Raw genomic sequence first — 18,774 nt, forward strand, 5'->3', positions numbered from 1 at the left:
CGCGATTCCCGAAATTTAACAGATTTGTAAGCAGACGAACTCAAACTAGAATGATTAGTTCTAAGTCCGCTTATCCTACGACTCACTTGTTGCAGCCGATGCCCGAGGATCTGCTTTACGAATTGCTACCACTGCTCGGCTTCGCAATGTGTGCTTCTAGTGCCTTGATTCTGGTGGTAATGAGAAAATGCAATGGTGCATTTCGTTTTACGCTATGGTTCGCCGTCAGTGGTTAGTTACTAAAATATTGCAGCGCATGCACTATGTCAGCTATGTAGGCGGTTGCGCTCGAAGCGATCCGGTGAAGGGTAACGGTCAGGATCGAGGTGGGGACCTTTGCTAGAGTCATTCTTCGCAGCAGTTTGCGATGGTCCCACCTCGATCACAACCGCTAAATTTATCGCACCGATTCGAGTGCAGCCGCTTACGCAATTGTGCGGAGCTTCATGCCGTTTTAACCCAACAGTACCCCAGTGCCACTTGTGCCTCACTTTTAGGAAAAGAGCAACTTTAACAACAATTTAGACAGTCTCATTCCGTTCCCTGATGACTTACCCCTTGTGTTTCTCGTGGGATCGAAACTGAGTTATTAGGTTCCACCTTGCAAATTCTGTATTGCAAGGTGGAACCTAATAACTCAGTTTTGATTCTCTTCCCAACTGTATTTCTATGAAATCAAACATTTTTTTGCAAAAACTTTGCTCCCACATAATTCCCTTTGTCTCTAGCATTTGAACCCAAATTTCAGAATGGAAAATTTCTATCGGAGGATTTCAATTCTTTCTTCTTCTCCGGTCCCAATAAAAGTTCTTGCTTCAGTAGGCAAGACATCGATATCGTCGAAATAAAGCCTCATGGTGACCACACCAATGCACATTTTCAGTTGTCTTACTATAGTTTTTGAACCAACGAATCTTGGTCTGTTTTTTTTTCTGTGGTTTTCGAGACTCATGTTATGGTTGTATCAAGGTTCCGAGTCAAATCGAACGATTCGTTGAGTTCGGTTCCGAATCGCCACTACTGACTACTAGACTACCATGTGCTGACAACCTTGTCGGCAATGATAAACAACATAATTAGAGCTTTCATATTGATTTGCTTCAGCTGTGGCCATGATTGGTAACGATCTTTATTAACAGCTAACGTTTCGGCGTCATTGCCTTCGTCAGAAGCTGGAAAAATCAAAGCTATCAGTAATTTATCTTCTCAAGGACCTCATCACCTGAAGAAAGCAACAAATAATCGTAACTCAATGAACAACACATCGGCTAGTGCTTACCACATATTTTGAGTATGGTAACGTATCAGACCACCACGTTCCACAATTATGAATCACAAGGGTTTTTTTATTGGGGACCTGACAGCAAGGCCCGTAGATGAAAACCTGCACAGATCTTGATACAGGGATCGCAATGCACTCATCCTTCCTGTTCATTTTTGGACTTCTGGCGGTAATTCAAAAAGCCCTCAGAGTTATCCGCGTTATGATCTCGGAATCGAAAGATGGTATTGTAACTTTTACCTCTATCTCGGTGTTTTGATTACACTTTCTATGATACGCTCCGAATCGGGTGGAGTTTAGATTTTGCGAATCCATCTAGGAGCTCCTCGAGCCAAAGGCGTCCGGTTTCCCCTGCATAATCGTCACTACACGACCTGGATATGATACGATGTACCACTCCTGATACCATGCAATCCCTATCTGTGCCATGTAGACAAACCACGCAGATGGGAGCTGTGCAGGGTCAGTCATGCGTACGATTACATAGCAGCTGACATTTGAGATTCGCTGGTGGTACCTCCACAACCATCACGTCTGTAGACTCGTTCTGTAGACCAACTTAGTGTAGGCAGATAGAATGGAATCTTTTGTGGACAATCCACTAGCACAAGCAGAACTTTAAATCTTGAAGCAACTCAAATTATAATTTAACAGTCTAGGCTTTCTAAAGAAAACACTGAATTCCCCTCGTTCTTGATCGGTTGCGTTTTTTAAAGTTTCTCTCATATAAGAGTGGACGTAGAAAAAAACTTGTTTTCAATTATTAATCTCAACTGATCCCTCGTTTAGTTTCACTTCACTATGCCTACAGACATGTTTATCACACAAACACATACTATATTTTGCAAGGTAATCAGCTCTCCTCAGGCACATGGAAAATCCCTTATAAATCAACGGAATCAGCTCTAACGAAGCGGAAAATGATAAAAGAGATTTCAAAAGGATTATGACCACACCAGAGCTGAAACTGCTCAACTATTTCTTTTTTTTTTTGCTGTTAACGAAAAAAATCTCTTTCAATTATCAGCTTTAAAAAAGAACATTTCAGATCTTCTCGCAGGATTAGCGACCGTTTACGCTGGATTCTTTGGTGTCGTGTTGACCATTTATGGGAAAACAGGAGAAGTACTTTCATATCATTCACTTCAAATAAAACTAGATCAAAATGGATATAAGTATGAGATAAATATAATGAATAATAATATAATATAAGTAATAACATATAATAATATATGAGATAAATACAATAAATAGTAATATAATTATAAAAACATATAATAGTAATGTATGAAACAAATATAATAAGTAAAAAATATAAATAATAACATACAATAATATATGAAATAAATATAATAAATAGTATTATAATATAAATAATAACATATAATAATGACATATGAAACAAATATAATAAATAAATGGAAAAATAGAGCTGAATTGAAACTTACGCAAGAATGACCGAAAAATTTTGATGGAAAAATAATATTGATTGCGATTGTTCTCCTCTACAGATGCAAAAGCCGAGCAAATGCCTTCAACGAGCGTTTCACGTATCCGCTTGGTTATTTTTTGACGTCTATCATTTATTGTTACTTCTAATGTTCTGTTTCGATCGATTAGTCTTCATGGTTATTCCGGTCGTTTATGCGAGGGTGAGGACAACATCTGTTTCTGTAGAACTCTACTCGAAAAGATTCAGAATTTCCCTCACACGTAATCCTTGCACCAATGGTCAAGAACAATATAGTTTTTTTAAAGGTATCACGTACTTACTTGAACTGGATTCTGGTGATCCTTCTTGCAGTGCCGAGTTGTGCTCTTATCGCACCTGCGTTTGCCTTATCGATTGAGGTAATTTTCGTCAAATCCTTGATTCGAAGCTAACATTTACAGTGCCGAAAATAAGCAAATAAAAATAAATAAGGACATATTTATTTCCTTAGATACTACAGAACTTTCTTTCTAACTTTCTTTTTCTTCTTTCTTTCTTTCTTTCTTTCTTCACATACTTTTTTAAATACTACTACAGAAGATTTATTTTAGGTTATCCGGTTAGCCACGAAGTAGCCTAGCTCTAACTGCGCCAATGCTGGATTGTTTTGATCCTAACAAACAGGGCATACGTATATTTAAAAAAAATTACGGATTTGAGATTTTCCAAGTAAAATGAATGCGCTTGATAACTTCTCTTAGGTCTCACTGTTACAGAGACTTTAACGTTAACGTTTGAACTTAAAAAAAAAAACTTCATACTTGAAATCCGTAGCATTAATGTTACAAAGACTTAAAATAGTGGATCGTTGACGAAAATGCTTTTCGTTTCACAACAATGATTTATAAAACGCTAAGAAATAATGTTCAGGTCACTTAAAGGCATCACTCCACGAATCTGAGGTGGTACGGATTTCAAGTGGAGCATTCGTGTACGGGATGGGAGACTATGGAGAGGGGGACGATTCCGTCCATTTCTTCCTAATTGCGGTTAAAAAAAAACGGCTCGGAAGATACGGCTTCGGGCGTTCTGACGCACTATTTTCTACAAGCAGTTCGATTGGAGCGCGCCAGCCTTGTGCGCCGCCACATCTTCCGGACCGTTTTTCTACGGCAATTTGGAAGAAATGGATGGAATCATCCCCCTCTCAATAATCTACTATCCCGTATACGAATACTCCACCTGAAATCCCTACCACCTCAGATTCGTGGGATGATGCCTTTAATTAGTGGTTTTCTAGATAGAGAATTTATTCCAAGCTAAAATTTTTACGCCGTGATTTTCAGTCGCTCCGTAACGACTCGATGGTTATTTCCTCGTTCTGTCGCATCAATAGCGTTACCGGAGAGGAATATTACGAAAATCATGTCATGGCTTTACAGTATCTGCCTATTATAGGTTCGTTCTTGATATTTACCTATGATCTTTTTGATTACATAAATCAAATGTTAAGAATCATGGAATCTTCCCCGTTCACCTTCATACTCAGTGACCAATAATTCGAAATGAATTTAAGTTTTGAATTAATTTCGAATTCTTCATCCGACACAGTCTGATTTCCCTTCAAATTCCTAGTTTCTCCGTAATAAATATTTTTAGGAGATTTTAACATTTATTCCCACTAGTCTCAGTCTCATCTTATTGATTTCTGTCACTGGCGGCCAATCCGACGTCATGGGACCCGTTTCACTTCACTTTACTTTTCTAGCGCCGTTGTACCCGTCTCTCTGCTTTCTCGAATTTTTCTCATATACGTACACACAAATACAGACGTGAGACAGACTAAGTCCGGTATTATATAGGATGATACTCCTGGAATCGGAAATTATCGTTTTTAGCCATCGCAAAAATATTTGTTCTCTATCAATGAACGTTTAGGTATGGGCTGCATCACATTTTCTCTAATTATTTTCGGAATTCGACGTCTAAAACAGAGTTGGTCGTATAATTGGTCAGAAGAGTCCGAACATTCAAAGCAGGTGAGCGTTCACGCACTCCATTGAGGTAAAAAGGGAACTACGATGCTTACTTTCCCCCATCTTCCTATTTTTCCTGCTTCTTATTTTATTATAGTATTTTTTAAGGACAAAAATGGTCCTATGATTTGTCTTCGTGATTCCATACTTAACGTTTTGATTTGACGAGATACACTTTCGTACATGCAGAGAAGTACCTATGAGCTTGAATGGGAAGCAACGTAAACAAATAAATATAAACAGCAACATAAACATAAACAAAACGATCGACATAGGTAGCTCGAGTAATAACACGACCGTATATTCCTTGTTCAGATCAATAAACTCCTTTTCTGCTTTTTTTGTACAACCTGAAGCTGGGACCTCTCTACCGCCACGAAACTGAGAAGAGTCATTGACTTCACAATCTCTTCCTTAGAATAGCTAGGATTTTTCGAGAACAATGGTAAATAAAAAGGACAAATAAAAGAAAAAAGTTGATCTCCAGCTTCTTTTTTTTTTCGCGACTTCTCGCATATTTCAGCTACAAATTGCTCGATACTATTTGTCGTGAAGAATAATTCATAAGCGTTTTTTTTTTCTCAAATTCAAAAGAGCATACAGAAATAGAAAACGTTTGCAAAATGGTTCCTGATATCTGAAAGGGACGTTTTTTTTCGCCAAAGGATAGTAATGTTCTGCGTTTTGAAATATTTTATTGATTTTTGTGTTCTATTGTTGTGATAAAATTAGACGTCGAGTCGATCGAGGTGTAATGGTGTTAAAAACGCATGCAACAAGGAACTAATCAACCAATGCACTAATGAACTAATCAATCAAGTCAACTGCGTAAATCGGTGCGCCCGAAGCAGCGTTGTTGAGCAAGCGGTTGCAATCGGGATGGGACCATATCTGCACCAGACAAAGGTCCCGCACAGATCGCAGCCACCAGCTCTACAGCGTTGCCTCGAGCGTAGCCGCTTACGGATTTACATCAGGCTTCAGCTCGTTTTGAGCCGACTATAAACGCAGGATGTAATTACTCTGTTTTCAGCTCTATGTCGCTTGTTTCCTGCGATGTTTTCTCATGGGGATTTCTGTACATATCCCACTACTTATCATTTATGAAGGTCCGGGAATTGGACAGTTGGATGATGCTAAAGACTTCGTCATAAGGTTGGTTATGTGTTAAAGGCAGCATACCACGAATCTGGGGTGGTACGGATTTCAGGTGGAGCGTCCGTATACGAGGTCGTAGATTATGGAGACCGGGGTGGTTCCGCTCATCTCTCCCTGAATCACTGCAAACAGCCGGCCCCCGAATGCTGTTTCGTACGATGCCTTCTGTTGCAGCGCGCCGCCCCTGCACGAGTGCCGTCCCTTACTGTCTATCGGGGCAGTCCGCATTGATTTTCGACGAATCGCAGGGCGGAGGCGGCGCAAGAGGTGGAGCGTTGCAATAGATGGCGTCGTAGAAAACAGCATTCTGGAGGCGGCTGTTTGCAGTGATGCAGGGAGAGATGAGCGGAACGACCCCCGTCTCCATAATCTACGACCCCGTATACGGATACTCCACCTGAAATCCGCACCACCTCAGATTTGTGCTATGCTGCCTTTAAAGAACTTTGAAGTTCAAAGTTTAGTTCCTTCTACAGTCATTGAACACATTCATATTTGATCAGTAAAAATCCATTGAAACATAATCCAGAAAGAAATCCAACTATTCTCAGTTCTAATGCTTTCACTTTCTTCGCACTATTAATGTTTTTGTTGTGATTAGTGTTAGAGAAACCATAAAATTACATCCATACATTGGATTGGCCAGAATGTTGTTATCTCACTTTGTAAGGAATGCAATTTTTCTTATTCTAAAAGGATTGTATCATGAAACTGGAATCGGTGATCTCTCCAGGAATAACTATGGAAAGTGTAAGGGTATAGTTCAGGAGTATAAACGGAATTGTGGATCACATTGCGATTGGTGCGGTTTTCCGGAAGTTCTAGAACAACGTTGCATCAATCGACCATAATTTAGCAGCCTTTTCTGCGCGGGAATAGATCCGGAAACTATGATTTTTTAGAAAAAAAAATCATTTCGAGTTCTTCTGCTTAGTTCTCTTAAAAAAAGCAGTCTTGGGACGATTGACTGCGTGTCTTCATGGATGGAAAAATTGAACCGAGTGTTTTTGCGGGGTAGGAAAGAATTTTCTAGCTATCCTAATCCGAACAACCAGAAACTATTATTTTTATTTTCTATTACAACTACCATTTTAAGAGATCTTGAAAATTAGTACAAACGCCACCGTTCCAGGATACCTTGCTATACAATTGTTGCCGTTCTACAACCACTATGGTACATATTGGCGATGCCTGAATTTTCCAACAACATCAGCCTCTTATTCAATCAATACGGTCAAAGCAATGAAAGAAAATGGCAAAGCGCCGGTACGAATATTTTTTCATAATTTCTTTAAATTAAAAGAAAAGTACACCATTATGGGTTCTAGATGATCCACCTCACAATATGGAGCACATGGACCCTCATGGAGATGCGAATCCATTCGGATCATGGTATTCATCGGCTGGAAATGTGACGGGAGAAGCCGGTATACCAGTGGGGAACGAAAGGAGCATTAGTTTTTACTACGAAAACAATAATTGAACCAAATGAAGGGACACGCTTTCACAAATTTGGAACACTTACGCCGTCTTTTGTACAGTATTAAAGGTTTTTTGCAAGGCTTCAGTGTAAATTTACAACTCCGCTCAACAAAATCTTTTCATCACTACCCCTAAGAACACTGAGTGATGATATGGTCGAGTCACAACGACACGAAGCACGGTGCAGTTGCGTAAGTGGCTGCGGTCGGTGCGGTGCGGCGTAGCGTAGCGGTTAGGATCGAGTGGGGACCCATCCTAGCGCCTCCCATCCCTGCAGGGTCCCACCACGATTTCAACCGTTATCTCCACTGTGCCGTTCTTCATGTCGTATTGACCCAACTATAAGATCATCGCGAACTGCAGCGGTAAGTGATCCCAGCAAGGGTCCCCGCGCGATCCTAACCGCTGCGTTCCGCCGCAATGCTTCGAGCGCAGCACTTCATACTATTTTGACCCGTCTAGATACAGCCCCTATCTGTTTAGTTTTTTTTTCTTCTGAATTATTGTAAATTTTTGAAGAAATTTCATTTAATGTGATGAGAGTGTTGTAATCTTAAACCGGTATAGTTCTTTGAATAAATAAAAAGATGTTCAATGGCTTTTCAATCTGCACCAAACATGATCAGCCTTATCTAATGAGTGAAGTAAGAAGTGAGGTAATGTCCACCAAATAATCGATGAGGCATGGTCCAGCTCTTAAAAGGTCGCTGAACGATATAACATTACGGTATCATCACTGGGATAATACTGATATCAGGAGGGGAAGGCATAGATGCAACAAATGTCGACAGATCGACAAGTGATACGGTAATTGATTAATGACTGACTGATTGATTGGAAATGTATGTTCTCATTGACGTTTGCCTTTGCTTTCATATTCTTTTTATACTGGAGAAAAAGCTTGGATATCATCTCAGATATGGTACACTTTGTACAGCCATCAGTGAGATCATATCCTCGCTAGCCTCGGTCCTACTGACAGGAGAAACAGTTACCACCTCGATCATATCAGTGGACCACTGATCGCCCCAGCAGCAATACCGTAGTCAGCGAGTACGTAAAACGCGTCGGTACAGTACAAAAAAGGAACTAACTTCGAGAAATAAGTTTTTTTTTTCCAACGGAAAATATTGTTAACGTAGATTGAGGGGGAAAAGCCATTTTAAGCAGAAATATTATCCAGTCAATGACCAAGACCTACAGAAAACTCACAAATTTCTTGATTAGTTGGAGTTGATGTTATTGGGATTTCTACAAATCATGAAGAAACCGCCACTTCTCTTTTTTAATTATATATTTTTTGTAATTTACACAACACGTGAAAGAATCCGACACACAACACATATCCTGTTCTACCATATACGAGAAGTGTGTATGTGATTTAAAATGATTTTGTATGTGATATAAAATCGGATGCATCTCAAAATGCCTAGTTACTACTACAGTAAATAGCAGCGAAATCTATCCAACGATGCTTCGAATCTCGATCAATATCGCGTAGATGTCAAAACTTAACTTCTCTAGTAGTACGTCAGTGCAGAAAACAACCTCCACGATGTGTTTATTTCAAAACCAAAACTGAGTTCTCACGCAACAATTGGATTGAGCGAATTAGTTTGAAAAAACCACAAAACAGAATAAAAAAGACAACACATGAGGCCTATATGGAATCAGTTGAGAAGTTCCACCATATACGAGAAGTGTGTATGTGATTTAACACCAAAACCAGGTCTTTCTGACGAGATCGACGTCATATGTAGAAGCTAGCATACGGAAAACACTGCGCTAGCTTTACTTACACAACTGGAGTGGAGTAAACAACTGAGTATATTAACCAGAAGTGTTAGCAGATGCAGGTTTCTCATCCAACATTTCAGAAATACGCTTAGCAATCGAGTACCTGAATAAACTCCAACGTGGAACGAAATTGATATAAAGTGCCTCAAAAATTACCTTCCGGTAGGGTCCATGTTAATGAAACGATGTTTGATGATACTTTCCAGTGTTGACCATGAAAACTCGCCTTCCTCAACTGATATATCTTCCATCCTTGCACTACGATCTACATGTAGCACCTGAACGGAGAACGATAGAGGAAACAGAGAAAAGAAAGCCGCACTTGGAAATATGACTACAAAATGGTAAAGCTGATATTTGAGGTATTATCTTTCAGCAAGAAGAACAGTGTAACGAAAGTTAAGTTAGCAATGAATTTAATTTTTTTAAAAGTGGTTAATTTCAACCTAGCGCTCGAGCGCTCACGAAATAAATACAGGGATAGAATAAGAATTCCGTTTTCCGCAGTTATAGGTAGAACAAAATGTTCTAAAAGTAGCCTCTCCAAGAACTGCTGAGGTATAAACGTGCCATCTTCTAATGATTGAACAAGGTGCTACAGTAAGAATTCTTGAGTGTTTAAAAAAAGACTTTGTTTTGCAGAGATAGTAATCCCAAGGATATCTTACAGAATACATATACAGAACCGAACTATATATGGTTCAAAGTAAAGTAATGTTACTACAAATCACAACACACTTTACGATTTTTTCCCAGTGTTTATATCAACGTTCTCGTATCAGTCAATTAACCCTCCTTATTTTGGGAGAAGATCAACAAGCACTGTCTCGCTCGAATTCACTCTCCCTCTCTTGCGAGAGTTAGTCTGCGTTACAGTATGTTGTCATCCATCGGCAGATCGAACTCATCGCTTTGAACTCGCTTTTTTCCCAATTATTCCATTAGGGCGAACTCTTTGTGGCTTAATCTGTGCCATTCATCATATTTAACCAGCGAAATGTTTCGTTTTTTCTTTAATACGTACTAATCGGTGCCTAGAGTAAGAGTCTTCATACGTATCCCAAATAACTATCAGAGATGTGAGAGGATTACAGACAGAAATGATTATCCTATCTATATCCATAATGAAGGCAGATACCAGTTAGTGAATAATCTTCAACATTAAGGAGTGGTCTAAGAACCCTGTAACCGCTGTTGTCCATCTTGTTACAATTTACACCACAAGAAAATAAGAAATATGATATGAAATAGCTTTTTTTTGTCGACTGTCAAATCATTCAGATTTCTCTGGAAGTTAATTTTAAGATCTTAGCTCGAGCTTACAGCGATATGACCCGTAATGAACAAGGACAGAACTTGTGCTTTTTTTTTCTCGAAAATCTTAACTTATGTTCGATATCACCATTATTTTAGAGAATAAGGAAGGATCCATTTCGAGGATCATTAACATGACTACTGCCTAAAAACAATTTCATAGTCTGGAGATCAAAAAACCCATTCGCACTAGCTCAAATGTAATCTCCCACAGAGCGTTGTGTAATGTTATTTTTACTCGATAGCTTCATGTAAAAATGCACATTTTTGGGTCTGTTGGGTTGTCGATTTTTCGAGTCTACTTTTTAAATCTTGCTCGTTCTTCGGGACTTTCTAAGTAACGATGGCAAGCGAACGCTGCGCAGACTAGATCATGCGTCGCATTGCGGGCAAGCTCAGAGCTGTTCTCTTAAATCTTATTTAAATCAGTGAAAAATCCAATAAGGCAATCATTTTGTTTTCTTGTTTCGCTACCATATGCATTAAATGGGAAGACAAATATTAGCGAAGAATGAAAAAAAAAACAAATATTTCCTACCAAATCTGAATTCCTACCTCGTACTTACGTTCCTTACGCTGAGCTGCTTTCCAAGGTGGAAAAGAAACATCTCGGCATATTTTTGAAGGAGATCCGGACAGGAGCGATTCCTTAAAAAGATATTTCCGCGGTTTTTCATAAATAGGTGGGACAATTATGACAATCCGAAGACATGCAAGAATTTGCGTTGAAACCACTAAATTTCACTTGTTAGCCGATTTAGAAAACGATATTTAGCAAGAAGGACCACGGCTTCTAGAGAAAGACTCTCCTTGAGGGAAAGTAATTTTGATGACTCCAGGTAGTTAGAAAAGGGAGAAACAAAAAGAATAACATTCCCTCAGCTGCGAACAAACTGAATTAAGTCTCAACAATAGTTTCTGAGCAAACTACGATAAGAACAGCTAGAAAATGGCCAAGTTGTAGGACCTACTATAGAGTTCTCGAACATGTAAGGTCCAACTATTCCACACTAGGATCAAAACGACGTGAAGCCTGGTGCAATTGCAGAAGAAGTTGCTCTCAAAGTGGCGCAGACGCTTACTCATCTCTGAATGAGCTAACTAGGATCCAACGTAAAGTGCAACCACTTACGCAATCGTACCTTCAGGTCTTTTTTGTACAAATGTGTGTCAATGCAATAAATAAACTTCTAACTGTTTATGCTTACAAAAGGTTTTCAACGCAAAAACGAAGCGCTATCTCAGTCTTATTTCCAAGAATACGTCATTTCAGTGGAGAAAAAGTGTAAAATTTTGGATTTCAGCTTGGATTATCACATTACTTTATCATAGAAAGGATACAATTGGTGTGTATGTAATATGCCAAAAGCAAAAACAAGACAAGACGAAGTAGTAGGTCATCAAACTAGTTTCATGAACGGTAGAACAGATTCAGCTCCGTTTAAAGTCAGCATAACACGAAAGAGACGATGTTAGGATCCCTCCAAGAAAGATGGGGTTAGTGGAGTAGATCAGGAGTATGAGCGCGATCACTCTCAATTCTCCCTATCGGTCTTGCCGAATTTTCATACGAAGTACCCGACAACGTGCCACGCATGCGAGCGGAGGATTCCACATCCGCGAGCAACACGGACAGTCAATGCTGCCTCTCCCGCTCGCTGTCAAATGCAGCGCGTTTACCTGTGCTCACATACGTGCCATGTTGTTAGGTACCTACTCCGTTTTTCAGAACTATCAGGAAGAATTGAGCGTGATCACCTTCATGCTTGTAATCTCCACCACTAGCCCTATCTTCTCGAGGAGAGATCCCAAAACCATCGTTTTGTTGCCTTCTGGAGAAAAATGTAGGATATAAGTATTCCAGGCTCGTTACATATCCTTTATTACTTTTTCCTCAACACTAGTTTGTACCACCTACACCTCGATCGTACGTAAGTATCGAAAAATATTACTCTCATAGTTGTTAACACAAACTCCGTTGAATTTCGCTCTATTGCTTAATCGAAGCAAAATGAACTTCTGCTATCGTCTTTCTAAATTTTCAAACAACTTAAGGGTGGCACTTATTTCTTCGGAAAACTAGACGTAAGAATGAACAACACACAAAAACGGTACCAATTTGCATTGAGAATGATCCAGCTGCCAATCACCTCGAACTATTTTCTCGTCGGATATGCCAGCTGGAAATGGCAAGAGACGAGCGTACGAGTCGTTAGTGGCTCTGAAACAACCCCAATCAAACTGTAAAACCTAAAACTCTGTAGACTTGACTCGCATTATTATGTGCCTCCACCTGCTGGTTCCACTAGCTACTCAAATCAGCAAAGGTTCGAGGCAAGCAATTCCACTAAACCTTGACCTCTAAAATCTCCGCCCCCTGTCCGTAAAATAAAACAGCAAAATAACACAAGGAGAACATCAACCCAACTCATTAGGCTTCTGAAATTAAAGTTAATGGAAGTAAACAAATGAGAGTTACTGGGTCTTCCGGGGGACGGGGATGAAAATAAGGCATGAGAAAGCCGTTAATGTCAATTTACCCGACGCGAGCTCTATTGCGCAGTGACTTCAGTAATGGGGTAGAACCGGGTAGCAATGTAGAGTAAATTGGCACCCCATCGAGCACCGACCGTATCACTATTGTTTCACATGTGAATTGGAATCTCTCTATCATAGATACCACAATGACATGGAAATTCCCTTTAGCAAGAGCAAGCATAAATTTCATGAATTTCCAATTTCTTCCCATAGCTTGCTTTAAGATGTCATGTGGGGTGCATATAAAAGTAAAAGAAAGTTGAGATCAGGGTTGCACAGTTCCACACACTATATAAACAGGGTATACGACGAATTCTTATGTTAGGACGCTGAAAAAAAATAGAGGTCAAAGTTAGAATTCGTGTACGGGCATAACATGATTCAGGATCCGTTACGTAGTTCTTACAGAAGTTTAACTTCATCTTTACACAAACAACTATGGGGATTTAATTAAGTCAAAAAAAACGAAAAAATCACCAAATACCTTTCAAATTCAAACGTCCCCGCAGAAGTGGAAATGGAATCGATTATATTCCTTGCAACTTCTCGATCGCCCTCCTCCACTAAAATAGACATAGAAAGTGAATTTTGCTGTAATAGTGAAACAACATAGCCTGGCAGCGATTCCGGGCGCACATGTTGAGAATATGAATTCTTCAGAAAGGGTTCTTTGGCAGTTACAAAAATACCAACTCAAGAAACGCATTCGCAGATTCTCAAAAATCTTTATAAATTGATTTACCTAAATCCTGCTGCCAAATATGGATTCTATCTAATGCACGAAGAGCAGGCTATCGCTGGCGAGGTTTTCGCATGAGGGAAATTTCACAGTGAATGCAATGATTTTTATGAAAAAGCACAAAAACGCCAGGGATTCCGTTTTTGAGTGTAAAACAGACGATCGATCCTGTTGAGAAACATGGACAAAAGGGATTGGGATCAAGAAAAGGTAATTCTCAACAAAACTACTCATTCATATGTCAACGTTTGATGATTTATGGTTCTTTTGCTTGTGTGGCATTGGATCCTCCACAGAATAAGTGGGAAGTCATGCAAGATGTTGGCGTCACTCAGGTTGATCACCCATAGTAATTAAATCAGAATTAAGAAAGTTTACGTGACAGTTACCTTGTATATGATTATAACTAACCTCTTCCGAACTTAAACGCGGAACAAATGTATGTCATTATATTATGTCACTTGAAAACGAAGAAAAGCGAAAGTAAGAAAACAGAGAACTCACAAAATTCGCAAGTATGCTCGCTCTTCGGTTTCTGAACAGGGATAGTAACGTTCGGATCTAATTTCCTTCTTTTTATAGAGCGACGACCACCACTCCTATGTCCGCTAGGAACCCACTCGATAGAGAAATCGTTAGGAGAGAACAGCAGACTGCTGTCCTCATCATGTCTAATTGTTCCACGTTTCATCGAATTCCATCCCACTAAAATGTGTATGTTTCATGAACAACCAAATTAAAACCACACCATATATTTATTGAACATCGTGTGATAAAATTGTTTAAATCGGTGTAATGATGCGACTGCTTCGAAACGGCGAACTGCAGCGATGAATGGTGTTAGCAAGGGTCCCAATCTCAACCTAACCACTACGCTCCATCGCACCGCTAACACAACTGCACCGAGCTTCATATAGTTTTGGCCCGATAGCATATTACTTGAGAAGTGTAGCAACTGTCGTTTGTTGACCTCGGTTTTTCTGAGACTGACTACGGATGATTGGTGAAGGACGTCGTTGCGACGCTCGCCAACAACGAAACTTCTTCAATGAAGGATGTCATACTCAACCCTCACTAACGACGGCATCATTTCATGGGTGGTACGGACCGACGAGGCATATGTTTTACAAGAACTATTCTCACGAATACAACCGCAAAGATTCATGGCGATTGCGAAAAGAAAATCAAAGAAGCGTTGTCTGCGATTCTCAAAACATCAGAATTATTTCTAGTGTTCTCCGCAATCTAAACTAAAAATGTCAAGTAGAATAGAGATAGACTACATAAAACGAGAAATAAAAATGCAATGTTGGTCAGATTTCAAATGAAAAGATAAGAAACGAAGAGAAAATCAACAAAGTCACCGTTGCTAATAGCTGTGACCGATAAGAATCAACGACTGTGGCAAGTATGCCAATGACGGATCATTGATCATAGACATTGTCCTCGTTAGCAACGGCGATGAAGGAAAAACAGTGAATGTATAACTATTTGTTAAAATAAAGTCATAACTTCTGCTGCGTTCCGACTTTGCTGAAGACGATGACAAAGGAAGGCGAGCGAGAACCCACTTAGGGTGGATATTGATTATTGAGCTGGCCGGTTGTGAGGGAAGCAAATTCTACAATCGCCACCGTTGCCAACCAACATTTAGAACCTTTGGAGGATAAAATCACTATCACCTATTTTTTTCTCTTTCACACCAACGACGTTGACCATAGAAGTGAACTGAATGCAATCGCTGCGTGGTTTTCTTTCTAATCTTAGAGTTGCGTTGTATATTTTGTCGCTTCTTTTTCTTGTTATCCTAAAGTGATGTTCAAAAGAGACAGAGTTACACTAACGTGAGTTCAAACAATCAAGACACGATGTTAAAGTCCAAAAAGAAGCTTTGCAACTGAGTACAAGGTAGATCTTAGTGGTAAACGTTTCCAGTCATTTTGCGCTGCTCTTGCTTCCATTCCGTGTCATGGCAGGAACAGCTAATTATTCGACAAAGTTGCTTAACATCTCTTGTTTATCATACTCATTGGAAGAATAAACAAACTAAGCATATGCAACAAAAAAAAAAAACGAACTGTCAGCTGGAACATCATCGCGAATGCTGTCCCACTCGTAGCTATCGTCGGAGAAAGACAAAGGGCGTTTTTGTGGAGTCTTCTCCTCCAATTGCATCTGAAACATTAGAGTTGTAAATGATTAGAGCACATATACAATTAATAATAGACAGATGCAGACACGCTTCAGTACACGCTACTACTCCCTTAGCTTGGAGTGATAATGCGTGCTCTCGGATTACCGACTTCCGTCCAGCGCTTGTTGAGCGTGAGATGTGTTGTAGGGTGTGCTGTCGCATACACTACGCAAAATGCTATGATACAGTCGCATCAAAATGGCATGAAGCTTGGCGCATTTAGCAACACACCATGAATCTGGCGTGGTATGGATTTCTCATTGGAAGCTTCTATAAGGGGTCGCAGACTGCGGAAGACCATGTGGTTTCGCTCATCTCACTGTGATCGTAGTAAGAAACGGCATAGGAATCGCTTTATAGTCGGGTCAAAACGACATGAAACACGGACATTTGCGCAAGCGGCTGCGCTCAAGGCGGAGCGGTGGAGCGTAGCGGTTGTGATCGTGTAAGGATCCACGCTACCGCCACACACCTCTGCTGTTCGCCATGGTCCCACCTCGATTCCAGCCGCTGTCACCGCACCGCTTCCGAGCGCGGCCGCTTGCGCAGCGGTCCGTGTTTCATGTCGTTTTGACCCAACTATAGTTCTTATGAGATGCTCTAGTACGCACCCATATGTAGACATCCACCTCAGCAGTCTATTGATCAGTTTGACTTGAAAAGGTCAAAACGACATGAATCAGGAGTGTAGTTGTGGTGCATTTGTGTATGCGCTTGAAACGGCGTTTCCAGCAAGGGTTTCACCACGCTCCCAGCCAACGCGCATCGAAAGACGCCCCGTACGCAGTTGCGTACGTGCTTCATGTCGTTCTGACCCTACTATAAGAAGCTGTGTTCGAAGGATCGCAGTGAAGCTTGGGATCGAGATGGAACCATCGTAAGCTACAGCGATGATTAGACATCGGTCTCAAACCCAAGCTAGCGGTGCTTGCAAGAACCCGTTTTCGATCCCAACCGCAACGCCTCACCGCACCGCATCGAGAAGAACCTGTGCGAGAGGGGGGACCTCAAAACGGCGAAACGGACTGAATAGGATCCAAGATCGTTGAACTGGTGCGGTGCCAGAAAACAAAACTTGACATGATACAGATATTTCCCACGAAAATTTCTTCTATTCAGCTTTCATATCGCTACATTTTCCTTCTGTATTATTAACATTTGAAGGACTAGAACGCAATTTAAGTGAGAGCAGTGTGGCGCATTGAAGAGCCAATAATCCAAGGGCTATTAGATTGAAACCAGTCGCTGCTAATCATTTTACACCTTCATCATGTCGCTGGATAATTCAAAATGATTAGCAGCGAGTGGTTTCGATCCACCGACCTCTGGGTTATGGGCCCAGCACGCTTCCACTGCGCCACGCTGCTCCTGTTCTATAAATGCGCAGCCGTATTGGAGTGACAACACAAGTCCTTAATATTAATAGTGCGTTGGGGGAGAGCACCACTACCATCGAGATTGTCCACCACTGAATCGCACGCTTCGCAAGAGCAGGCACGATCCTCGAAGTCAGCTCCGGTCCGGACGGCCTAACACTGTGGAAGACTGTGCCAAAGAGGATCCGGAGGTTAGCAATCTCAGTAGTGCATGTAACCAAGCAAAAGTACTGAGGTGCCTCCAGATCCTCAGCGACAGAGAAGATGTGACTCAATGGATCTCTCATACCTTGGCACCCGACACACCCTGGTATCCACCTGTCAGGATCTCCTTTTCCGTCCGCATCGAAGAACGTCTCTGGGAGACCCGCTCACAGGAGGTGAGAGCTGAGTACTCTACGATTCCAGTTCATATCGTCCCGTGGTGCTCCGTCGAGGACGAGATCCGCCCGCGCAGGCCATATCGGAGATGGTCCCTTCTCTTCTGCTTTTCGGATTCGAGGAATGCTACACTACGAGGTGCTCCCGCAACGACACACAATTGCAGCCACCACTTACACCATCTAACTCCAAAAGAGAAGTTGTTCGAGAAAAACGGCCGAAACGAAATCTGGTGCACCTCCTTCATGATAACGAGTGACCCCATATATTTAAGGAAACCCATCAAAAGCTGATAAGGCTGGGACGGCTGGGACTATTCTTCTGACATAGCCGCTCTGATTATCACCTATTCCGCCCCCTAAGAAGAAAACTCTCACAAAGTTCGATGACATTGGTAGGTCGGTCACCGACTTCAACTCTTAGCCTCTTCAGACCTGGAAGAAGTGGATCGCTGCCATGCGCATTAGGTGAAACACCGCAGTGACTAAAAATAGCGAAATGTGGAGACCTTCCAGCTCCAGCTTCCAGATTTTCCAGACATGATGAAGGTGCAAAGTGGTTGGCGGTCGATGAGTGATATCGTTCCACTGACCTCTGGATCATGGGCCCAGGACAGTTCCACTGCACCACGCTGCTTTCTTTAACGTAGTTTAATTTCTTAAATGCTAACAAATCTGACTTGAAGTACATTTGTGGCAAAGGAAAACCGAAATAAAAGCATGTATTGAAATGAACACACTATAAAGTGCACTACAGAAACTACATAGAGGGTACCGGTGAAAGTAGTCCTTTTTTTCACTACGTGTAAGTGATTACTTAGGGTGACATTTGACTAGATAAAAAGTTTACATCTTTTTCAATTACACCAAAGTTTCTCTCAAAGAAGGATTTTCCTATGAAGATGAATTCTCTTCAGCGATACTCTTATTTATTGTTTACGTTTGTATTTACGTTAAAGCTAAAGCTTTCAAAATCGTCTCTGCAGCATCTTGAAGCTAGTGCCGAAACTACCAAAATTTGCATTCGTGAGGTAGGGCGGTAGAGT

At 40.8% G+C, this 18,774-nt stretch overlaps 2 protein-coding genes across 2 annotated transcripts; one reads left to right on the forward strand and one right to left on the reverse strand.

The window, feature by feature from the left end:
- Positions 1–98: 98 nt before the first annotated feature.
- Positions 99–7,391, forward strand: RB195_000684 (uncharacterized protein; the record flags this gene model as incomplete). The annotated part of the gene is made up of 9 exons (XM_064197155.1): positions 99–231; positions 2,331–2,407; positions 2,794–2,934; positions 3,041–3,133; positions 4,061–4,172; positions 4,653–4,753; positions 5,784–5,905; positions 7,041–7,174; positions 7,237–7,391. 9 exons carry the CDS (start codon positions 99–101, stop codon positions 7,389–7,391), a joined length of 1,068 nt encoding a protein of 355 aa, XP_064053036.1.
- Positions 7,392–9,220: 1,829 nt separating this feature from the next.
- On the reverse strand, positions 9,221–16,597 carry RB195_000685 (uncharacterized protein; the record flags this gene model as incomplete). The annotated part of the gene is made up of 8 exons (XM_064197156.1): positions 9,221–9,290; positions 9,344–9,465; positions 11,057–11,149; positions 12,617–12,722; positions 13,524–13,602; positions 14,283–14,483; positions 15,857–15,953; positions 16,445–16,597. 8 exons carry the CDS (start codon positions 16,595–16,597, stop codon positions 9,221–9,223), a joined length of 921 nt encoding a protein of 306 aa, XP_064053037.1.
- Positions 16,598–18,774: the final 2,177 nt, after the last annotated feature.

This window comes from Necator americanus, chromosome IV (assembly GCF_031761385.1).
Source record: "Necator americanus strain Aroian chromosome IV, whole genome shotgun sequence".
Lineage (NCBI taxonomy): Eukaryota > Metazoa > Nematoda > Chromadorea > Rhabditida > Ancylostomatidae > Necator > Necator americanus.